The sequence below is a fragment of the Elgaria multicarinata genome, chromosome 2 (assembly GCF_023053635.1).
Source record: "Elgaria multicarinata webbii isolate HBS135686 ecotype San Diego chromosome 2, rElgMul1.1.pri, whole genome shotgun sequence".
Classification (NCBI taxonomy): Eukaryota; Metazoa; Chordata; class Lepidosauria; order Squamata; family Anguidae; genus Elgaria; species Elgaria multicarinata.
Window position 1 is genome coordinate 47540339 of NC_086172.1, and position 25662 is coordinate 47566000.

A 25662-nucleotide genomic window follows, 5' to 3' on the forward strand; every position below is an offset into this window, starting at 1 on the left:
CATGGCCTCATCAGCCACTGTCGTCTTCCTTGCCACACAGCAGCATCTCCTTCTTCGACTCTGCGGGCTCAACTCATCCCTTCTCAGTCAGTCAAGATGTGCAGCAGCAGGGCACCATTTGTTTAGTGATGGAAGGATAAGGCATATGGCGGCACATCTTAATCACCCACATGTTTAGTTTTTAACGGTTTTTAATGCTTTATGTGTGTATGTTCTGTGTTTTAGAATTTAAAATTTTATATACTCGTTTTTATCTTAATTTTAGAATTTCTGTAAACCGCCCAGAGAGCCCCGGCTATGGGAGCGGTATATGAGTGAAATAAATAAATAAATAAATAAATGCTTTGCACCTTCTCAGAGGCAGCCTCTTTCTCACTTCACACTTTTGAGGCCAAGCCTCAACGCAAGACCTAGAGCCCAGCCCTCTGCTAGGGTGATTCCACCCCGCTGGCCTTCTCTTTACTGCTTCAGAGGAGGAGACCCTGGCTTCTGTTGCCCTGCCCATCTCCGAGACGGGAGGCACTCTGCACATGCGCCAGGGCACTGTCTTCAGTCCTTCTAAAGATCTGACCCAGGGCCTTGTATGGCTATAGCTACAACACCACTATACCCACAACCTTGAGAGCAAGTCTCAGCATCCTCCGAGGGACTTACTTTTGAGTAGACCTGCCTAGGCTTGGGCTGTGAGTTGGCCAAAATGAAGCCCCCTACATAGCTTCGTGCCGTTTTCCCCTCCGCCTCGGTTGCCCCTCTCCACGTCCTCGCCGTCGAGGCGGCGGCGGCTGCCCGGGTCGGGGGTGTCACCGCTTCCTGCCTGTTTGTCGCGGGCTTCGGGAGCGGGAGATTTATTGGCTGGCTCCCGCGAAAGCACGCTTGAGTAATCCGAGCTGCATGCTGCTGCTGCGAGCCGCGCCGGAGCCGGCTGGCGGCCGGGGAGGGACGTCACTCCACGCGAAGGCAGGGCGCTGAGTCTTCCTGGCCTCCCGCCTCCGCGGCAGGCTTGCCTCCCCGGGCCGCGGTTTGCGAGGGCGGGAAGGGGGCGAGGCCTGGCGTTGGGCGGGAGGAGCGGAGCGGGACGCGGATCGATCACCTTGGGCGCAAGTCCCCACCCACCGCCGCGGGCAGCCTTCCCCGCCCGGCTCCTCCCAGCGACTTCCCTCCCTCCCTCCTCCTCCTCCTCGCTCTCCATCCCGGCGAAGAGCGCGTCAGGTTCGCCCCGAGGCAAAACACGCACACACGCCCCGACCCTGAGCATGGAGCAGGCGCCGCGGAGGCGAGCGGCTGCCCGGGCTGAGCGTCGCCGCCGCTGCTGAACGACGACGCCGACGCCGCCGCGAGCTGCCCGGCGGCCCGAGGGACCATGATTTCTCGCCGAGGGTAGCCGCCGCGGCGATCCAGCGATAGGCAAGGGGGGCGGGGGGGAGCGAGCCAGCGAACCCCGGAGCCGCGTCCCTCATCGCAGCCCCGGCGAGCTGGAGAGCGAGCACCATGCCTGTGCGCAGAGGTCATGTGGCACCGCAAAACACCTTCCTGGGGACCATCATCCGGAAATTCGAAGGGCAAAGTAAGTTGGCCGTCCGCGCCGCCGCTCGCGGGTTGCCGGGGCAGAAAGGCGGGCGGGTGGGCGTGGGAGCCGAGCTACTCTGGACCGGGGCAACTTTGGCCGAGGGCTGCTCCCATCTGGGCGACTTGGGGAGGAGCATTGCTGGCTGATGCTCTGGGTTCCCGGCTACGCGCACAGGCAGCGCGGCTCTCCGGCTGCCTCGCCTGCCTCGCCTAACACCGCTGGCCGAAACTCCTCCGGCTTGTCGTGCCGCGAACACTTTTCTCTCCGTGCCTCTCTCACTTGCCTTGGAACTGCTCGGATGGCTCCAATAAGGCAGAACATTCAACCATGCATGCTTATGCAATCTCTCTCTCTCTCGTCGTGTCAGAGAGAGAGCGTGTTCGCAATCCGGACAACTCAGGCTTGGGGTCGGTGAGAAATAGATTTGGGAGGACCTGGAATATCCCGGGCACTGCCCAGCGTAGAAACTGCAGCCTCTTTTCTGCCTTGGCTTTAAACCTTGACCTTCGAGTGCCACACGGCTCCTGGTTTAACACTAGTTTAGGAAGAGTTTCCAGCAGGTCAATTCCAAAAGGCATATCCGGAGGGGATATTTGCTTAGGATACTTTTGGCTTTGACTGTAAGGATCCTTTTTCATTTCAACAGCTGATTGCCTAAAGAAGGAGTGAGAAGTGTGCTTACACTTGAATAAATTGTAATTCTAGGCATGTTTACTCGAAAGTAAGTCTTGTTGAGTTCTAAAACACATATTCCCCAGTAAATGTCTTGGGGATTGCAGCCTTACAGTCCAAATCTTGTGCATGGCTTACTCAGAAGTAACTCCAATTGTATTCAATGGGGGCTGATTGTCAGGTAAGTGTGTGCAGGATTGCAGTGTTAACCTTCTCAATAATGGTAAAGATTTAAGGAGATAACACTTGATCTAGCCTGGTTCTCTTAATACTGTGAAAAATGTATGTTGGACACATTCCCTTTAAATACTTAATAAATTCCAAATGTGTTGAAATAATAGCCTTGAAATAACATGCAAATTACAAATCTTTTTGTAATACTCTACATTATTTTAAAAAAATGTAGAGTAGGCACCTTTCTGTCAATGTAAGAGACTCTTAGTTTGAATAAGATATTTAAAGGTCAGATCCTGCAGCCTTTTGGGATATAAGTAGCCTATTAAAGTCAGTAGACTTATTTATCTCTGTGAGGGTGTGCATAATGAGGCCATTGAGTGACACGAGCTATGGTTGCTGCAAAGATAGCTTGTAAATAATCAGGCACTCTTCTCTGGGGAGAGCTGAACATTATGGCTATGCACTTGACAGGATGTGGAAAGGGTTGAAGGAAACCTGGAAAGGCAGTGGGGGGAGGGGAGGGAGAAATTGTGCAGGATATATTCAGCCTTGCCATTTTCCCATCATGCCTTCAAGTGTAAACATTTGGCATATTGTGTAGCTCATGGGGGTAAAATCACGCGGGCATCTTTCATGTGATAGTTCTGAGGGAAGTCAGGTGAATCATGAGAAGAAGGTGCATAACGTGAAGTGCTTTCAGAGCTGCGCCTGCCATTAAAACAACCGGCTCAGTAAAATCACATGGGCAATGCCACTTCCAATGCAGAGAGAACCCCTTGGGTTGGTGTTGCAAGAGATATATGCCTGTTTAGAGCCTTGTTACATTTGAGTTGTAAAACAATAATGAAGACTACCATTTATCTCTCCCCCTTTCACTCCAGTGATCTAATACTTCCCCAACCTGGTGCTTTCCAGGTGTTTTGGACTACAGCTCCCTTTATTCATGGCCATTGGCCATTCTGGCTGGGGATGATGGAGTTGTAGTCCAAAACATCAGGCAGTTGCCAGGGTGGGAAGGTTGATCTAATACTTTGTGGTTCTGCTCTTGTATGTGATTATATCAGTTGTGTACACTTGAGCTGAAGCAATGGATAGCCAGCCATATCAAGGCAACTGATAACCGAGTTCAGGATTGGTCTGCATCTTCTGTGTTTTTCAGTCCAATCCTGCATTTTGCTCTTTGTGAAGCAGGAAACCCATGATTGACATGGTGGCTTCATTTCATATAGCAATCAAGGTGCATTGGGAGCCTTGAATTCTTGCTGCCATCACTGTGCAGGAGAGCACTGTTGTGCCACTGATGGCCCTATTATTATTATTATTAATAATAATAATAATAATAATAATAATATCCCGCCTTTTGCCCAATGCCGGGCCTCAAGGCGGCATCACAAAATTTAAAACATATACATTAAAAACCTATAGATAGAGATATACAAAAGTTAAAAGTATATTAAACTTATTCCAATATTAAAACATTTAAACATTTTAAATGACAAGTAAGGGAGAAAAGTGGTTTTGTTTTTCTACTTAATTTATATTACCACTGTTTACTCTCCCTGCATCAGGTTTCCTATGTAAAGCACCATTGTGAGTCAAGTAAAAAAACAGAAAAGAAATCAGGATTGTGAATGGATTTGCTTGTAGGTGCAACTGTATTTCAGAGGTAGTGGAAGAAACCTGCTTTGCATGCCGAAGGTCCTAGGTTCAATCCTAGGCAGGTTTTGGTAAAAGGATCAGCTGGTGGATGTTGGGAAAGACCTTTGCCTGAGACTCTGGAGAATCACTGCTGGTCCAAGTAGACCAGGGATGGGGAAAGGGTGGCCCAGCAGATTTTGTTAGACCACAACTCCCAGCATGCCCCACCATTGCATGGTGGGGCTAGGTTTGGTTGGAGTTGCAATCCAACAACATCTGGAAAGCTTCACATTTCTCCGCCCTGGAGTAGATGATACTAGGCTAGATGGCCCAATAATCTCACCTGTTATAAGACAGCTTCTGATGTAACTGCATAGAGCCCTGCCTTCCACTGGCCAGGCCAGAAAGCTTTTGCAAACTGGAAAACTCTTTGCTTTATTTTTAATTAAAAAGAAAAAAACATTTTATGTCACCTATGCTCCTCAAATGACTAACAAATCAAAAGCTAACATCACTAACATGGTAGCATAAAGGCCACTGAAGGTTTTTTGTGTGCCCCTGGTGGTGGTGGGTTTAATTATTTTCAAGGCTTAGTGATGATCTAACTTCCCTGTTCTGCTTTTCCTGTCGGCCTGCCCATACCCAGGTTTGAATTAGAGCAGGAGTTGCAATCCTCTGTAACAAGACCTACTTCAAGAGCTTTGGCAAGCACACACACACACACACACACACACACACACACACAGGTCAAATTAAAGTTGGAGAATGGCCCTCATCCACTCAATCTACTCAGAGCTCTGTACTGGCCATTCCATTACCTGTTGGATATTTCTAATACAAGAAAACTACAGCCACATTTATAGCCAGTAAGCTTTGCAGCACATTTCTTAGGCTGGTTACTTCCCTGCACTCCACGCCAATGCACATGTGCTCCAATGCCCAGTTGAATTTGAGTTTTAATTTCTCTCCTTTTTATTGGAGTTTTTAAAAGAACTCTGGCACCACTGGAGTGGTATTAAATATCTACTGAAGCTCACTAAACCAAAGACAAATCAGAGGCAGAAATAGCTCCTGTCCAGGCAGCTACAAGACTTTATGAAACATTGTAAGGTTCCTGAAAAATGCATTACTCTTTTTTTTTTTAATTGCAGATAAAAAATTCATCATTGCTAATGCCAGAGTGCAGAACTGCGCTATCATCTACTGCAATGACGGGTTCTGTGAGTTGACGGGATTCTCCAGGCCAGATGTCATGCAAAAACCATGCACTTGTGACTTCCTTCATGGACCGGAGACAAAAAGGCATCACGTTGCCCAAATTGCCCAGGCCTTGCTCGGGTCAGAGGAGAGGAAAGTGGAAGTTACCTATTATCATAAAGATGGTAAAGTACCTGAGGGTTGTTTATTTTAAATGTGTTTGAGTGATTATAGCTTGCTTTGGAATAGTTTTGAAAGGCACCTTCTTTGATACGATGCATCAGGTGTTCATTTGGCATTGGTATGGCATAGTGGAATTGTGCTTCTTTCCTGGAGATCTGAACAAGGCCGTTATCCTAAGCACATTTACTCTGAAGTATAAAGTTCCACTCTAATCAGTGCACCTGCCTCCCCATTAAATCTGCTTGAGATTGGTGTATAAGCAGAGCTAGCCTGGCATTTCCATGGAGTGATGTGAAGTAGTTTTTAAGCAATCCATTCCAAAGGGGGGGGGGCATTCCCTTTGTGCCTCCAGTTTCCATTTCCAAGAGAAAATGAAAAAAGAACTCCAGTCCTTGGGAAATGATGTATGTGGGAGGGGTGGGGTGTTTGATTGCCCCATTTCAAGTATATGAAAAAGTATACGGCAAGCATGGTACGTAACAACAAACGTTGGATATGTGCATTTTAAATGCATAGCACTGTCTTCCAGTGAAACCCAATATCATTATTTTTATTATTTCTGGTGGAGAAGGGGGGTTTAGAATTCATGTCTCATATATATGAATCTGTTCAAAAGTTAAGTCAATATTATCCCCGTTTTATGGATGGGAGAGTGAGACTTAGAGATAAGGAGTGACTTGCTCAAAAAGGCCATATTCAAGCACTGTGTTATATGCACTTAAAACTAATGAAAACAGTGGGCATGTTCATGTGAAACTATGTTTTGGATTGGAACTAATATGAGTCCAGGGTCTGAATTGAGATTTGACTTCAGGTATCCTAGTTAAAATCTATCAATATTTATTTATTTATTTAAAACATTTATATCCCGCCCTGCATCATTAAGATCTCAAAGTGGCGTACAATAGACCCCTTAGTGGGAACTTCTTTGACAACTTAAGTAAAGAATCTACCCCATTGCAGAATCAGATTTCAAGCACAGAACTGCAATTAAAATAATACTGCCACTTATTATTTAATCTCTGGCAGTCATATAAACTGAGGCATACTAAAGACAAAGAAGGCTTGCTCAAAATAAAGGGATCCATTTCGGTTGTTTGCTTATCTCTTGTATACATGTGTAATGCCACAATTGAAGTAAGATCAAGAGATTTCACTGTTGAGTGTGTTGATCTATATGGATTGTTGTTTTCACATCATGGAAAAAAGAAGAAGCATGCCTGGACATATGTTTGAATTAAATGGGGCATCTGACTGAGCAAGATGTTCAGCAGTCAAAGTAAATAGCAGTTGAACCTTTGCTGATAGAGAGTCAACTTTAAACAAGCATCCAGTCAAATGCTGAGTAATTATTTCAGATACTGGGTAATTACTTTGGGGAGATTTTTAAAAAGAAAAAAAAGGAACTTACCTGTTTCAAACAGAAGACAGTTTGGACTGTTGTTGTTTTTTCTAAAGCAAAACTACAGGCTAACTAAAATATATTTTATGTAATTAGTCGTAACCGTAACTGGAAAAAATACAGTGTTATGCATTTAGTGTTGAAACCTAAAGGAAAATAAAGATTGCTGTTTATTTGTCACGATGCATCCTGGTAAAGGATTGAGAGTGCTAATTATTTCTGAAGGTTTACATTAGTTTTCTTTTTCTGATTATTCAGCATTTGTGTGTCAGAATAATACATAAGCGTGTTGCACTCTATCTTGTTTGCACTGTGTATATGTATTCAAAGGGGAAATGCAAAGCAATCTCATATATTCAAATATGGAGCTTTAATTAGCTTTGGAGACCTGCCAGTGCACTGTTTACATTAATTCATTTGAGAACTGCAACAATAGAGGGGAATCATGCTTAAAAGTAACAGTGACAAGTGTGGTTCTGGGGTTCTTGTGATGACATTGGCAGACTGGCACTTGTGATGTTAGCTGGTGGGGTGATTTCTATTCTGAGTATTATGGGACCGCTTTAAACAAACAAACAAACAAATCTAATAAGAGTATAATGGGGTTTCTTTTAACAAAATACTCTAGTATAATATGGTTCCTTCAAAAACACTCTAGTAACAATATAATGTGTTTCCTTCCAAAATACTCCAGTAATGTGGTTTCATTAAAAAAGAAATTCTAGTAAGTGTATAATGATGTTCCGAATTCCTTTCCGAGTGTTAAGAAGAAAATGTATCTATCGATGCAAAAGGGGCTGTGATTCTCAGTGGATGTGAATGGACTTACTTATTTTATCACACTTTTATGTTGCTCTTCTTCTCGAATTCTTAAGGCAGCATATATCCTGTGCACACTTACCTGGGAGTAAGTCCCGTTGAACTCATAATAGATGACTAGATATGCATAGAATGGTGCTGTTAAACTAGTGCCATAGGTGTCCCCTTTACAGTAGTCTTTGGAATCGGGGTGCTGCCAGGGTTGAGGGGCCCCTGGGCCTGATGCCCTCTGAGGGCCCCCACACATGTACTCCTGGGAGCGTCATCCCTGCCCTAGTTCCTCTCTCCCCACGTGCTCTGTCTCTACTTTCTCTCTCCCCTGACCACTCCCCTGGTACTTGCTTCCTTGCTCACTCTCCCCTACCCACACCCCCTGACCAAGCAGCACCACTTTTTCTTTGCCTCTATTTCTTTCAGTTTTCCAAAGTGTTCAGGTGCACTGCAGAGTGAATCTGCCATCATGGCTGGCATCTTGGTTTCCCAGAGTACCTCTGGGCTTGCATGGGGCCACCTAAAGGCCCTCTGGAGTAATCAACATGTCAGACATCACTGCAGCTTCCTCGACAACACACCGTCAACCCCTTCTCAAAGAAAAGTCAAAAGGAGCGAAAATGAAGGTGTCACAGCTTGGTAAGGAGAAGCCAGACCCACGGGAGTGGGGGTGGGGGGAGAGTGAAAAGGCAGAGAACACCCATGGGTAGGGCAGGGGGGACCTTCATTTGTATTGCAACTATGTTTGGGGTCCCTCTTGGACATGAGGCGTCATACTTCTGCACGCAGTAGTCAGGCATTAATGGTACCCCTGCTTGAGGGATGTCTTACGGATCTTGCAGAGAATTCTCAGTATCCTCACCGTACTACAATTCCCAGGATGCCTTGTAGGTAGCCATGACACTTAAGTGTAAATAAAGCCAATATAGGTCTATAGTGCAGATATGACCAGAATTCTCAGTCTTACTACAGTATCTGACTATTAAAACAGTAAGGCAAGTGCTAAACACCAAGGTACACCAACAGTATAAAAACTCATGTTCTGGTGTATTGCAGCATACTTGACATATGAAGCCTTAGGAGAGGCATTTCAACCATTTAGAATGGGAGTGGGGGAAACCCACACAAAATCCAGAAAACCAGCCAATTGGGGGAAAGGGGGTGGGGCCAGGAAACAGGGTCGTGGTCCTCTGGGGGAAAAAAACCTCTAGAGGGCTGAATTGGGTCCTCCAGGTGGGCTGGATTTGGCCTGAGACTCAACGCTGTATAAAGGGATTCTATCCACCAAATAGGGACTAAATATTTAATAGGGTTATGGGGGAGCTCAAAGTAGGCATGAGCTGATGTGAAGTGGTTTAAAAGAAATTGTGTTGAAGAATCTATTCCTGACCCATTATTATTATTATTATTATTATTATTATTATTACATGTATACACACCATTGACTGTGATGGGTCAAACTTATATATGGGCTTGCAGCCAATTTATTTAACCCTGGAGTATGAGCCATGAATAAAAAGCTTAAGAGAGCAATCCTATACTCTGTCGGTGACTGTCCCAGAGAGCACAGGATGGCCCAGAAAATTCCTTGTAAGGTCAGAGACAGTGCTCCAACCTTGGAAGGGGGAGTCAGAGATCCATCCTCCGATTTTGACCTCCCCACAACTGATGCTAAGAGAACCATGCTGGGTGCTTCTCCAAAGTCAGAAAAGGGTGCATTCCAGTGGGTTTTGACTGAAGAGGCCAGGAAACAATTTCTCCTGAGCCGCCTCCATCCTTCTTCCTTATCACTCCAAAGTATCCTTGCTAGAAGAGACAAAAAGCCTGTCTAGTGAAAATAAAGGAGATTGAAGAACTGGGCAACAAAGATCGCCTCCACCCATCCTCCTGTCCTGCCAGCTTCAGCCCGGCAGGATATAAGAACCTCAGACACGTCCAAGTTTGGATATTTCCATGCAGCAAGGGCACAGTCCATAGGATTGTGCCTTAAGTAATTATATATTGTTTCTCTGTTTAGGACAGCAACTGGTAATTACAAGCCTCTATACATGTCTACTTGGAAGCAAGTCCCATTGAGTCAAAAGAGGCTTACTTTGAGGTAAGGTACAGGTTTGCAGCCTGAGGTTCTGAAAAAAAAGCCCAGTTAAAGAACTACCAGAATTAACACCTTCTCTAGTTGTCAGTTAATGGCATTGTTTCCTGCGATCTTCTAGCATTTTAGAAGCAATTTTCACAAGGCTAGGCAGAAAGAACAGATTTTAATGAGAGACTTTCAGGCTGACCAAGCCACAAGCAATTGATCCAATTAAACTGACATGAAGTAACACTTCCACAGTCCTTGAAAAATTATTGCTGAGAGTTATGCATGTATCCTGTGGGAAACTGATACTCCCATTACAGAGTTCTGCTTAAACTGCATATATATCATCTTGCAATTCCTCTCCCACACCTTTTTATAATAGAGCCATTTGTCTGCGGTTTGAAGCCTATGTCGTGCCATGAGCTATTCCTCAATGGGTAATTGTAAAATAAACCAAAAATTGGGGACATAATCTCGTGATTCTGTCAAGCTCAATTTTGGTCCGGTTCTCATTGTTCCACTTTTAAATTCATTCCATTCTGTTTCCACATCAGATTGTGGTTTATTATTATTATTATTAGTCTACAGGAAAAGGATACCAATTGTTATGTGTATTTTTCTAAATATATGCATTTCTTGTGTGCGGTCTGTCAAATGTACATATTTTCTGTGCAAACCTTTTCCTTTGCAAACTGTATTGCAAACTCCGGAAAGTACAGTTTTCTCAATGTCTAGCTGTGTTCTGATTTGCGCTTAGGCTCAGAAAGTGTAAATTTGTTAAGTTCACATTGAAATGTGTTGCAAACTGCACAAATTTCTCATCAATCCCTAGCATAATCACAAGGAACAAAAAATTCTCAAAGAACAGACCAAACTTGATCTATAACATACTTCCTTGAATGATTACTTGCATCTCAGTGGGATTACCACTAACAGCCAAGTAGTAGGCAGGGAGGTTTAAATTACGGAAGTATCTGAAAATCCTATGACAAATTAGGCCTAAATAAAATGTTTTCCAGAATTGCCCAATTGGCATTAACAGTGATGTAAATTCAGAGTAATGGAGCACAGTGTTCCTTCTCACTGGCTTCATAACATCCTTTCCTACTATCGGTTTATCTTTAGAGGCTGATCTGATTAGGTATCTTTGGAGGTAAGATACTGTTTACATGGAATATCAATAATTTTGTTTTAATAAAGTTATTTGCCATGGAAATGTGCTACAGCTCTTTCTCTAAGGACTCCATTTCGCCGTTTAAGTCATTATTGCATAAATCATTCTTGACAGCTGTAAAATATTGCTGGAGGTGATAAAGCTGTAAAGCTTTGACATAAAAACTATAATTATGCAGGGATTGAAGATGGGTTTGTGTATTAAACCGAGGAGTATTGTACTCCGTCAATCCTTTTTGTGTGATGGGTTTGCTGGAAGATTATCAAAGTAGGATGTACCTAAGTGTATACATTCTATGAAGCGCTGATTATTGACAGGAGAGTGAAGTTGCTTAATGCTGCCGTGTAACTGGAGAGATTTCACAGAGAAGAAATACAAGGGCAGGAAGTGGTGACAGATAGAATGACAGCAGGAAATAATGACTCTTGACAGTTTTTTAAAAAAATATTCCAAAGAGCAAAATAACATTGGTGATTTCTTGCACTGAATTGTGTAACATTCTAGGGCTGAGCTGATAAACTGGTAAACAAACAGATTTCTCATTCAATAGGTTTAAGGGCAGAAAAATGAATTTATGCACTCAAGGTAAGTGCATAAATCAGCAACACACATATTTTTTAAATATTTCATGCTTTTTCAGATTAAAGTATACTTTATGGAGCCTCACTGTGACCATGTGAGGTGGGTCATTAGTCTGTTATCATCAGTGGATATTAGCCATGTCAAGCTCAATGAAGACTGTGGTGAGAAGTATAGATAGAGATATGGGTTGCTAGGTGCTCTGAAGAACATAGGAAGATGCTTTATATGGAGTCAGGCCATTGATCTATCTAGTTCAGTACTGTGTATGCTAGTTTTGTCCAAATTCACCAAGCATCCCCAACCTGATGCCCTCCAGATGTGTTGGATTGTAACTCCCATCATTCCCAGGCAGCATGGCCAATGACTCTCCAGCATTTCAAACAGGAATCTTTCCCAGCCCTACCTAGCGATGAGAGAGGTGGAACTGGGGAACTTTTGCATGCAAAGCACGTGTTCTACCACTGAGCTATGGCCCAGCCTGTGGGAATCCCATGACACATAAGACTGTCAGCCGCTGGAGACAGAATGCATTGGCTCTCGATCTGATCCAGCAAGGCAAGGACACCAGAACTGGCCTATTAAGGACATCCAATTCTGTTTTTATATATAGGGCATTGAGGCTGAAAGGTAGCAGGTTTCCTAAGGCTACAGCTTGACTTGAGTCCATGGCAGAGAGAAAATTTAAATCAGATTTCCTAGTCAATCCATTCTAGTATCTCTGCTACACTGGTGCCCATAAAAGGAGTAAGTTTCTTCTCTGCCCAAAGACACCTGAGGTGGAGTACAACATGAAATATCAACAATGCAATTTAGTTAAGAGCATTGGCACAATCCAATAAAACCTAAAATCAACTAATTAAATCTGTAATCCTAAACACACTTACTAGAAGGAAGGTGCTATTGAGTTTACTTTTGAGTAAAGATGTTTAGGCATGCACTGTGTAAAGGGTTTTAATTTAGAGGATATCAGCAAGTGCCATCTGATTATGCCAAACTCTGCCTCCATCTGCCACCATTTTGTGACTGACTCTGACCCTGCACTACCATTTTGTGACTGGTAGTCTATCATTTTCTGCTCTCTTAAGAGGGCCTGGAGGGAAGAAAGTTTGAGAACCAGTTCTAAATTATTCATTTCTTGATATATTCTATAGTCTAAAAAATTGCCGGCAGTCTAAACATTCTTAGGCATCTACTGAAAAATCCCCTGGAGCGGAAACCAGGATGATCAGTACCCTCAAATGGTGTTTAATGTACTCAGTTTAAAAAGGTTCTTTCTCCCACATTAAAGCTACCTTGGTAAAGTACAACAGCAACATAGCCTTCTTATTTCAGGCTGTTGCACCTATTTGCCTTCGGTATTCAGAGTGATGTTTTATCAGTCAAGCTCGCTGCCCAGGTTAATAGCCTGTAACAAAGCCCCATTTCAAAAACCGCTAGTGTAATGACAGAGTACGAGTCACAGAGGTGAAAGTTAGCAATTGCTTTTGTACACTCTACCATCTCATTAGTCATGCCTTTTGTTCGAAGAGCAGGTCAGGTTCATATTGCTACTGCCGACCTTCTGTACGGTGCCACTGAGGTGTTATCCGAAAATCCAGGTTCTTCAGAAGAACAAGAGCAGGTTCCATTGTTAGTTTGAAACCACTCATATCACCATACCTGGAAAAAAATGACTTCTGTTGTCAACATGAAGAACAGGCTGCTGGAGGTTTCTTCTGCAGGACACCTCCATTGAAGTGAATGGTAGATGCTTCAAAGCACGCCCATGTCTTTGTTCAGTTCCTCTCAATTTCAAGTGAGCAGGAGATATTGTTGGCAAACTCTATCCATTGTTAGTGTTCCTACTACTTGTGGAAACATCCCACCAATATTTTGAATGGATGACACCAAACTATTCTTCCTGGTGAGTGTTCTACTGTGGAGTTGAGTAGAAGGTAGTTCTGGATCTACTGGTAGATCTCTGGATCATTTGTGGTAGAGCAGCAGTGATGTTTGATTGCTGATTGTTTAGCCATAGCAGCAACAGAATGATTCGCTCCCCTTGCTTCCCTAAATTATACTGTCGAAATGGGGAAAGCTTGGGGTAGCCTGAAGTGGATTTTTGTGTGGAGCTTTAGTCAGTTTTGCTGCTCAAAACAAATTCCTGGCTCAGATTCTTTAATTCTAAAACTGTTTTGTATTAAGCTCCAGTTGGTGGATCTCAGGGTTCTAGGAAAAAACACAACCAAATAGATCCTGGAAACTTAGTGTCCTCCTACCCATGTTCTAATAAGTTTCTTGTCATATTCATCTCCAGTGTAGAGCTTATAGTCTGGTTCAGAAAGCTGGGTCTATGTTGTGCAGCATACATCAACTGGAGGTGGAAACAATATTACCTGGCTTGCTCATTTGCTAAATCTTGGCCTCCTAAACTTTTTATACCTATTGGGGAAAGATTTTTCTGTGCCTTAAGGCTGGGAATGTCAGAACTAGAACTCACTGAACACTCTGGCTTAGTCCTCATATAAATGCAGGTGAGCCTCCCAAACAAGCAAAAGGGTGTACCTGGTGCACTGTTATCTCCACAATGCTTTGGGAGCCAAAATATGGAAGCTGCCAGGTACCAAATGGCTCCTGGCCTGTTGCAGTACCACTGGGTAAGTCTACTTACAAGTGATCAATTAGTGTTGGATACAACAGCATCAACCCCTGCTCCTGAATTGTAGCTTTCACCAACTTTGCACCCTTCTTATGTTTTGGACTACGGAATGCACATTTACTATCAAGAATGCACAACGGTGATTCTACTCACATGTCGTGAAACTGAGCATAAGTGTCTATCAGTAAAATATACTTTAGATCAATAATTTTAATAAGGAATGAGAGAATGAATGAAATAAATATTCTGGGGATCTTACAGAGAGGATTAAAAAAAATCTCCCACTGCTTCATTATTTCCAGACATTTTGCATCTCCAGTCTTTCCATAAATGTCTTCTTAGTACATAGGTTTTAGAAATCATTTGAGGGGTGGGGGTGGGGGGTGGAAGTAAAGACTGGTTAACAATATATAATTACTTTGCCTTAAATTCTAAAAGAATATATTGTATGATCCTAAGCTGTTCATTCTTTTGGAAAATTACAAAAATGGTCCTCGGGGGGAAAACAGGTTCCCTACCCAAAAAAAAATCTTGGGTCCATCCCCCCCAGGCCTTGGCATCTCTTGTTCTGGATCAGTTATCAGTTGCTTTGCAAGTAGATAGATGTCTGTGTTCAGTTATAACAAATTGTCAAATCATTGACTGTTTCTGTAGCTATTGAAGTAAAAACAATATTTTGTATGGGGAACTTGGAAGATCACTAGGCGTGTGCTTCAAATGAGGCTGAATCCTGAAATGGATTAGGCTAATTCAGACAGATACAAGAGTTGTCTGAATTGAAGCATGGCTCCTTCAAAATGGACCAACTCCTAAAGGTTTGGGATTTGGAGGACACCGACAGAGTGTCTCAAAATTGATACATTCCTCCCCAGGGTCTCCATATAAAGAAAGCACCTTTTATAGGAAGAAGGTGGAAGGAAATGGGGTTATTATTATTATTATTTTGACTTGGAAGCATTAGCTTCTAATCACAGTAAATGGCCTTGCTAGGGCTTGCCAAACCCGGTGTGTTTGGAGCAGGATGTGCAATATACCAGGTTCTTTGTTAGTTCTCTTTCCCAGGAACAGGAACATTGAAAGAGGTTTGGTGGAGTCTGTGGGACTGGGAAGGGTGTAGCAGTGTGTGCTTACTTAGAAAAAGCTGGATGTTCAGGTCCTTCTGCATGTTCCTTATCCATCACCTAATCTTATCCTATTGCACTTTCTGTGGCTTTGGTGCCAACTGAGAAGGAAACAAACAAGGCTTAAACTGTTTTTCAGTCATCATAATGCCCCCAACCCCTGCACCTATCCTTCTGAATCATTGTAGGTTTCTTGCTCAGGGACACCTCTAAGACATATGACATTTTCATACAAATTGGCAACCCCAAACCCACCCACCCCACATGGAAAGGGTAAGGGAAACTGGATCAATTCCCCCAACCCCTGCCCAGATTCCAACACTCCTCTTCCACAGAAATCACTGCACCCATCCTTCTGAAATTTTGCAGGTTTTTTAACTATGACCATTTTTATGTTGTAGGTCATTTCTGTCACAATTGCCCACAAAAAAAACATTGGGGGATAAGTATATGCTTTTTGGAAACCCCCAAACTGTAAATACTGCTCTCTGCAATGATAAATCTGCCCCTATTTGTCTGAAATTTGATAGATGTGATTCCTTCATATACAACTACTTTGATGGCAAACTGAATCTGACAAAAGCCGGGGGAGGGCAGAATGCAATAGCTATTTGTTACTTTACAATGATAGTCAATGGGAGGCATGAAGATTTGGATTTCTGTACAAAGAGTCATATTTAGTCCTGAATTGTCTCTGAATTGGTCCAAACTAAATCAGGCTGTTTTCTGAATCACAGAATCTGGGTGTGAATCAAATCTTAGGGTTGATGCACACCTCTGCCCAACACTTCCATTTTTGTATTACCATATATATATATATGTGTGTGTGTGTGTGTGTGTGTGTGTGTGTGTGTACACACGCACACACACCAAGAATAGATCTGAATCTTTTGTTTGTTGCTCTTTCTTCTTTTCCTGATACTTTTTTATCCCCCACTTCACCAAAAAGCTTTTAAATGTCATGAAAGTAGGTCTTTCCAGTCCTTGTAAATATCTGCTTTGTTTTTTCAAGAGCAATTACTAATACCAAGAGCAAACTCTTACACAGATGAGACACCAGCAATTTTCGCACTGAGGAAACCCAAAGCGCTCTTATATACATGCTAAAGGAATTCTAGGCAGGCTCTATTTCACAAACGTATCTATTTCCAAAACCGTCATCTGATTTTGACCTGCAAAACAATTATGGCTAATAAGACTTTAATTAACTCGGAACATGTTATTATAAGTGCATCACGTTTGCAATGAAGCTGTCTAGCTTCGGAGGCTAATTATGAGTGGAGTTACTTTATTTTCAATATTTTAGTCAGAGAATGGAAGGCAGTCCCCTACCTCATTGTGGGAGATCTACTAATGTCATTCCACCTTGCAAATGGTGTTATATGACCTGGCAAACTTCACAGTCTCTTTTTAAACTCTATATCAAATGCTAAGACTTAAAGCTGAGGATTCTTACACCCTGCACTTATGGATACATGAAGCTGTGAGTGCTAATGTCACTATGCCAGTATCGTATGCTCTGACGGTGGGGGAAATAGTGCAGTGTGGAATAGTTCTGTTCTGTTGGTTTTGGCAATTTGTGGGGAATAGGGGGTGAAAGGAAGAGTACTGTGAAAGAGCCTTGGAAGTGAGGAGAATTTTGAAGAAATTATTCATGACAGGAGCAAGGGTTCTGTTTACCTTATTAAGTGTACGAGGTGGCTGAGGGGAGTTTGACTATTTTTTACTTTGAAAATCTCACTTGCCTGCTTGCAGCAGCGTGGGTCTCGTCACAGATAGCCTTTCAACCTGGCAGCGCTTCCTGGAATGACCATGTGACCATGTGAGGTCGCATTGGGCTTCCCAGAAACTGCTGCCGGATTGAAAGGCCATCTGTGAAGAGACCCACGCTGTTGTGAGCAAGCAAACCACGGAGTTTTCAAAGTAAAAACTAGGTAAATTGTCCCTCGGCCACATTGTGCTCTTAAGAAGGTAAATGTAAACATCTTTTCAAAATTCTCTCCTCCCTGCGAAAGAGACAGAACAAATCAATACCTCTTTTGCAGGGAGGGAAGAATTTCAGGAAAGTAGGGGTCAGGGTTTGGCAGAGCACTAGAACATCATTAGCAGTGGCTGCCAGCTCAGGTCATTATTATTTATTACTTTTATCTCCCAACTCATTTGCAGAGCTTGCAATGACTTACACGTGGTTACCCAAAGTAGTAAAGTGTCTTGTGGCATCTCAAAGACAATGGCTGTAATCCTATAAGACTTTCCTGGGAGTAAACACCATTGCATTTAATGGGACCTATGTCTGAGTAGATATGCATAGGATTGCACTGTAACAGTCCAACCCTTAAATACATTGTCAATGAGACCTTCTCCCAAGTAAGTGGTGCACATAACAAATTTACCGTGATACAAGCTTTTCTGGGCCAGAATATGCTTCATTAGATGCAGGTGCCACACACACACCCTTTTTTTTTGGTGGCTTCTGTTGCAACAGGTTGCCCATGTGCAATACAGTTCCCAGATATGCTTCCATCCAGGCAGCTTACATGGCCAAGCCTCTTAAACTTTGGCAATAGAACTGTATCATATCATCGCAACAAGGAAGGTATATTGGTTGCAACAATATGATTCTTTCAGAGGGCTTACGTATCATTCACTATATCTGAATTATGCCAATGTTCAGCTTGGAAATGGAAATACATCCCATCGCAACTGAACTTCATGGGAAATGTTTTCTTTGCTCACTGCGCAATGCATGCAGCAACCAATTCAGGCAACAAGACCACCATTATGCTGAACATGAACTTATACCTGGTCTAGTGCCTATGTCAGTTTCTGCTGGGTGTATTCTGGGTTATTTTATGAGCTGGGTTATTTTATCTCATGTGCTGGCTGCCAAGATGGGTGTTGGGAATGGCTCTATAGGGAATTCTCCCTGAGAAACACACCAGAATGGTGTTGGACAGACATTACAAAAAAATAATAATTCAGGAAAGTCAGAGGAGTACAAAATGTCTGAATGTGGCAGACTTCCTTCTTGTTTGATGTATAGGGATTGGTGTATAGGAGGTGGAGAGAGGGAGGAATAAGAAAATGCCAGGAAAAGGTTCATGAATGAATAAGCCTTGAGATGGGCTTTATAGGTTTACTTTAGAGGATTTAAAGACAATGACACCCACACAGTTTTATCCAGTAGAGACCACATTCTCTCAGCTTTGTAGCTATAGCACCGGCTCTGATAGAAATATTGAAGGTATGAACATTTTGCTGGGGATTTAAGTCCTGAAGTCACAGCCAATTTTCCCTTCATGTTTTGCAGTTATGTACAAATCCTTGAGTATAAATTGCACACAGTTCCCATTGAGTCTGAAGCACAAATGTGTGTAATGTTTAGTTACTGTCTTTTGCAAATACACTGAAGTCGGCCCCTGATATATTTGTGATTGCCAATCCTGACTACTTTAAGTATATGTTCTCAGATATCCATATTAGGTCAGGACTCAGAATTGAAAAACCAATTGTCATATTTAGGAGAAATAATGAAGACTTTCATATATGTTTAATGTTCTGTCTGTTTACCTGACCTCTATCTTCCCCTCTCTCTGTGGGCTTCTTTAGATTAAGGTGAAATAATATTTTCTTACCAGGGCTTTGCTTCCGGCTTCTCTTGTGCAATTGTAATGGGCTGCATTACATGGCTGGAGAGGGGCGACCATGTGGTCCATAATGTAAAACTTCCCCTAGTACAGCGGTTCTCAACCTGTGGGTCGGGACCCCTTTCGGGGTCGAATGACCCTTTCACAGGGGTCGCCTAAGACCATCGGAAAACACATATTTCCGATGGTCTTAGGAAACTGTATTGACTGAACTATGTCATGTATCATCTTTTGTATTATTAAAGGTGTTGTTATGTATTATTTTCATTAGCAAACCATCCTATGACAATGGATCATGTAGAGAAGAACGAAAATGATTTTATGGTTGGGGGTCACCACAACATGAGGAACTGTATTAAAGGGTCGCGGCATTGGGAAGGTTGAGAACCACTGCCCTAGTGGGTGATTTGTGGCACAACTTCCCCTGTACACGGTAGGAAATCCTGAAATATTTCAATCGGAATATCGGGGGGGGGGAGGGCTTAAATGGAACTACCAGGAGAAGGCATGGGAGATGTTTCAGAAGTTGCTGACATTATCAAAAGGACCCACGAACTACCATGAATGGCCAGTCATAAGCATGCCTTATTTCCCTCATGTGAAGAAGCCCTTTGCTTATCAATTTGTCTCACTTGAATTAGTCACAGATTGTGACCATCTATCTCAGCTTTCCCCAATCTAGTGGTCTCCAGAGGTGTTGAACTGTAACTCCCATCAAAGCCAGCCAATGTGATCAGTTGGCCTGCAGCCATAATGCAGCTTTTTGTATCAGCTGAAGCTCTGCTGCAGGACCACCCATGGTGCTGTAGCAGAATGCCAGTTCAGAGGATCAGGACAGAAGACTGGGGAGGTCTGCAAATTTAGTCATAGATCACATGCTTTCTCCCAAAAGGTCCCAGGTTCAATCCCTGACCTTTCTAGGTAGGGCTGAGAAAGACCCCAGCCTGTAACCCTGTTGCTAGTCAATGTAGACAGTACTTGCTAGATGGACCATTGGTCTCTTGATATAAGCTTTCTATGTTCTTTCTTATATGATAATCTGAGCGTATTCCAGCCAAAGCAAAGCACTTTTCACAGTCCAATTGAATTCAGTGAGAGAGAGAGGTAAGGACATGCATAACTCTTCCATTGAAATAAATGGGTTTTAAAGGTGCTTAGCTTATCCCCCCAATGAAAATGTGTGCCATTCCAAAATTATTTTATCTTTTTTTTTAAATGGCAGTAGTTATCAAGATCAGCAGCCAGAAAAGTGATAAAAGATTTTGTTATTATTATTATTATTGCTAACATTATTGGTTTTAATATAAAAAGATACATAATTCAAATTCAGAAAAAAGTCTAGGCAAATTGGGAGGATTGGCTTTCCTGATCATCTGTTGTCATCACCAGCACAAGTTGGATGAGAATCAGGCAACTTATGAACAATGAAGTATAATAAAACCTCTTTGAAACATGTGCCTTGGGCAAAAGAAAGGAAAGTGAACAGTTTGATAATATCATAAATTTGTATTGCATATATAGAACAAGACAAAGGGAAAAGTAAGCTCTAAAATTTCACCTTGGTAATCATTTTGTGCAGATCCATTGGGAGTAATGATAGAGGCCAGTTGGGAATGCTATTAGCTAACAAGATTTTAAAATGTAGTGAAGGAAGTTAGACTCTTCTCTTATGAAGAATCTATTCAAAAAAATAGATTCCCTTTATTCTAATCCTTTCGGCAGGGAACTTTGGTCCAAGATAAATAAGGCGAGAATGCTTTAGGAGAAAAATAGAATTTGAAAATATAATGGTGGGTACAATAAAGGAATGTTGTCTGAAATCATCAGATACTAATTAAAATTAGAAGACTACAGAATGACAAGATCATTGTTTAAAATGGAATCAAGATCTTAATCAAAATAGTGTTAAGAGATATATAGGAAAAGGGAATGAAAATGTCATGTATTAATTTAGCAGAAAATTATTTTTACAGTACCTTCATGTTAGCATTTGACTCGATTGAGGTTTTAAATATATATCCCAGTACATCAATTGTTGGTGATGTCTTAGGAAGAACAGAAGAGTTGCATATATAGTGGGTGTGCCCATTCATGCAAGCATACTAGAGCCAAAAATAATTAAAATTACTCAACTTGGGATACCATTAGCTGGGCAACTTGTGGCTCTCCGAATGTTTTGACCTACAACTCCCATCATCCCTAGGCTAGGACTGAGTTGTAGGCAAAAGGTCTGGAGACTCACAAGTTGCTTCCTCCCTCTCCCACCACATTAGACCCTCTAGAAGTGATAATGGGATATTTAGTGTGATACCTGACAGGGTATCCCAGGATCTTATAATTGTGGTATTGTATGTTGATTGAAGCACTTTCCTAATGCAATGTATTTTTTAAGTGCTTAATGGGGGATGGATCATGCCCTCAATTATAAAATTACTTGTAAAAATAACTTTTAAAGAGTAAAATAGTGGTGATGAACTATTACAATTGTGTTCCTTTAACATAGTCATGTAAGATTAGAACTCCCTCGCTGGAGAATATTTCAGTGACAGGGTTTCCACATAACTTTTTAAATGTAGCCAGTTTTTGAGGGATCTTTCTTTCTTTCTTTCTTTCTTTTTTTATTTTTATTTTAAAACACCCCCAGCATTTTCAGGAGCCCAGGAGTTCTTCCTGAATGCTTATTGGAGAGGGCGAGATCACATGGTCTCTAACAGGCATTCACTAAGAACTGTCGGGCTGCTCCAAATGCTGAAAGAAGGGGGGTGTTTTTGAAAAACTAAAAAATAGGAAGAAGGCCCCTCAGCAATTGGCTACACTTTTAAAAGGTATGCGGAAACCCTGTCCTCCTCCCCAAGATGAAAGTTCTCTGAATTTCTCCCCTCCTTGCGAAAGAGGCAGAAAAAAACTATGCCTCTTTCGCAGGGAGAACATTGCCGAAAATATGGGGCAGCCCTTGTGCTTTTCTGTCTCTGCTGATAGATCTTTTGCTGGCTCTGCTAGCAGGTTTCTAGACTTGATACTGTGGGGGAGGGGAATGATATTCTGTTGGGGAAATCATGTAGCAAATTTGTTTTCCATCTCACCACTCATCTTTAGCAAACATCTTGCTCTTCATGGAGTCAGAAGTCTTAGCCCTGGTTTGCACAGCCTTCTAACCCTCTTCTCAGTGCCTCTGCTGCTTGCTCACTTAGCTTTCCTCCAGCACTGCCTGGTTTCTTATTGCATTTGGAACAGCAAAGGAAAACAAAAATACACCACTTTTTGCTACTTCCTTGTTCCTCTGTGCTGATCTGAGTCCAGGAAGAAATCACATGCTACCAGAAGAAAGGTAAGCATGTGTGCAGACAAGCAAGCAAGCATACAGTGCTTGAAGGAAGAGTTAGAAGCAGCAGGTGGTTGTAAATAGCTATTAAAACAGATAGCTGCTGCAGTCACTTGGAGACATCTCACCGGGCCTCATCTACAGGCTCATGTATGAAATAGGACAGACTTCATTCTCTCCACATACTCTGACTAAGAAGGTTTCAGGCTGGTCTATTTTCAGCTGTGAGCCATGTCATACGGAAAGGTCCTTGGACTGCTATAGCAGATAATGAGATCAGGCAAAAGGACTACTTTGGTCTTTCCTTTACAACATTTTGGATGCAGGAAAAGGTGGATGTCCCATTAAAATGCCATTGCTTTTAATGGGATTTGATTATGATTAGCTTTAGTTAGATCGTGCCCATTGCCTTTATCACTCTGTATCTATTCTAGGCATTTGTATTTCATCTCCATGGTGTTTATGTATCAGTTGCTTCTGTGGGATTAAGCCTTGTTCACATGACCAATCTGGCTACACTGGGTGTGCTGGGATTGCTGTCAAGGTTTGCCTCACCTTGTACCTATTCCGTTGGTCACATAGACAGACCTATGGCCCGGCCCATGAATGTAGGCTCTATACTTGCAGTCAGGGACCCTGCAAAAAAGCAGTGTTCCCAATTGATCAACACCACTTTATACATACAGTTTGTTATCGCACAGAGGTCTGTTCCCACAACCCATTGGATATATACAGGACAGGACTTGCCACCACCACAATCACTCTCTTCCCCTTAGGGAGCACATTCAGCCTCCCTAGATTGGTTTAGGTTGTAATATTAAGTACATTTACGTGGGTGTGAGCTCCACTACACTCACTGAAACTTATTTCTGAGTAAACGTGTTTAGTACTGCTCAACAGGTCACACAGTTATAATGGTAATAATTCCTTCTGCATTGATCATGGACTCAATGTTTTGTTTTTAGATTCAGGCCCTGTATTTAACTGCATATATCATTTTGTAGGTAAAATATTTCTCAAGTACAGATGCTATGAAATAACAATCTGAAAGATAGTTTACATAACAAGGGGGTTCTTCACCCTTCATTTATAAAACTCTGGTTACCGGATTCTGTTACAGATGTCTAGTTGGAGGGGAGATGCTGGTGGATGGTTCAACCTCAAGTAAGGTAATAGTGGGATGCAGGCTTTTTCTTTCTTTCAAGTGTCTGAGGGAATTAATCAATAGCCTCCTCCCCGTGGGAGATAATGAGCAGTACTGCTGCTGTCATACAATTACAATATGTCTGGTATCCATTACTCAGCACTCCATCTGTATTGCTGAAGATATACAGAAAACAGATCTTCAAAGGGTGGGAATACTCTTCACACAGTACGGAATTCTTTTCAGAGTGTCAGAGAGTCCGGCGTGAGATAACCCCAGTGAAACATTTTTCCTTGTATTAAGAGAAAAAGTTCATTGCCTAGGTTTCCTTATCTAGGTCAAATGCAGAAGGGAGAACTTTTGTCCTCTATTTTGCTTCTCCTGTCATTGCTTTCATCTTACAGCAAAGGATGCTGAAGGATGTCTCTGCTCTGCTTGTCCCCACGCCTACAGACCACCCAGTCTTTCTCTGGTATACATCATTCTCTCCCTCATGCATCTTCCCACGGTCTGAAGAACTTGAGCACCTTTCTATCTTTTTCCTTCCTCTTCGAATTAGTGTATAGTCCGGGCATGCTTAATCCTGATATAGCATCTGTGGGTTTCTTTCTTTCGTTCGTTCACATAGTCACTCAACGCCCCCTCATACTTGTAGATTCTCAGTTCCTTTGTAGCGTTAGTCTATCTGGCTAAATACCAGGAGCCCACTATTAAAGAAAGGTCTGTATTTCTCAATTCCAGGGTTCAGGGTGTTCAGAACTAAGGGAGATAAGGTTGTTGGAAGCAAATGCCAACTAAATAAGAGGGTGGAAGCAATATGCCTGCCATGTCCCTTCTATTTGGCATTGGACCTGTGTTATTTTATTTCTACTTTGATTCATTCTCAACTTCCCCTATAAAAGTAATCCTCCTGGGTAACTATGGGCAGAATCCAAAGGGTGTTTACACCTCCACTGATTCTGTTGTCGAAGTGGTGGATCCTGCCAATTCTGTTACACGACCAGGACTGGCGGCTTGTGAAACAGTGATTTAACGCTTCCAAGAGGAAGCCCTGAAATGAGTGGAAATGCTCATTTCTCGTTGGGGTAGGTTGGCAGAGTTCCAGCTCTGCTGACCCAACCCGTTCCAGAAATGAGTGTTTTTGCAAGTTTCCAGTTGTCCCGGAAGTGCTAAATCTTCCTTCCACAAGTGATGTGTCCCATTTGCAGACAGGAATTGGCAGAGGCGTAAGGAGCCAAAAGGCAAAGCTGTCTGGATGGTTCACAAAAATCAAAACCCATAAGTACAATTCAAAGTATAAAATTTAAACCACAATGTAAAAACAATGTGAAAGTGCAACCAGAATAAAACTGAGCAGCAATGCGAAGATTTAAAATGCTTATTTAAAACAGGAGAGTTAAAATCAGTAGATATGAGCAGGATTGCACGGGAAATCGCATGCAAAGAAGTGGCAACGAGTTACAGCTAGAACCATCATTTCAGATTTATTATTATTATTATTATTATTATTATTATTATTAATTTATTTATATAGCACCATCAATGTACATGGTGCTGTACAGAGTAAAACAGTAAATAGCAAGACCCTGCCGCATAGGCTTACAATCTAATAAAATCATAGTAAAACAATAAGGAGGGGAAGAGAATGCAAACAGGTACAGGGTAGGGTAAGCAGGCACAGGGTAGGGTAAAACTAGCAGTAGAAAGTAACAGTAGAAGTCTGCACAACATAAAGTTTTAAAAGCTTTAGGAAAAAGAAAAGTTTTTAGTTGAGCTTTAAAAGCTGCGGTTGAACTTGTAGTTCTCAAATGTTCTGGAAGAGCGTTCCAGGCGTAAGGGGCAGCAGACGAAAATGGACGAAGCCGAGCAAGGGAAGTAGAGGCCCTTGGGCAGGCGAGAAACATGGCATCAGAGGAGCGAAGAGCACGAGCGGGGCAATAGTGTGAGATGAGAGAGGAGAGATAGGAAGGAGCTAGACCGTGGAAAGCTTTGAAGGTTAACAGGAGAAGTTTATATTGGATTCTGAAGTGAATTGGAAGCCAATGAAGAGATTTCAGAAGCGGAGTAACATGGTCAGAGCGGCGAGCCAAGAAGATGATCTTTGCGGCAGAGTGGTGAACAGAAACCAACGGACTGATGTGAGAAGAAGGAAGGCCAGAGAGAAGAAGGTTGCAGTAGTCCAACCGTGAAATAACCAGTGCATGAACAAGCGTCTTGGCAGAAGAGACAGACAAAAATGATCGAATCCTGGCAATATTATACAGGAAAAATCGACAGGATTTAGCTACTGCCTCAATATGAGGAATAA

General features: G+C 42.4%; 1 protein-coding gene across 1 annotated transcript in view; it reads left to right on the plus strand.

The window, feature by feature from the left end:
- Positions 1-1445: 1445 nt before the first annotated feature.
- The window catches only part of KCNH7 (potassium voltage-gated channel subfamily H member 7), a 325994-nt gene continuing 301777 nt past the window's right edge, over positions 1446-25662 (plus strand). The window contains exons 1-2 of the mRNA XM_063116468.1: positions 1446-1564; positions 5206-5436. Of these exons, the coding sequence (XP_062972538.1) occupies positions 1489-1564; positions 5206-5436 (307 nt within the window). The 5' untranslated portion in view covers positions 1446-1488. The remainder of the gene's footprint in view (positions 1565-5205; positions 5437-25662) is intronic.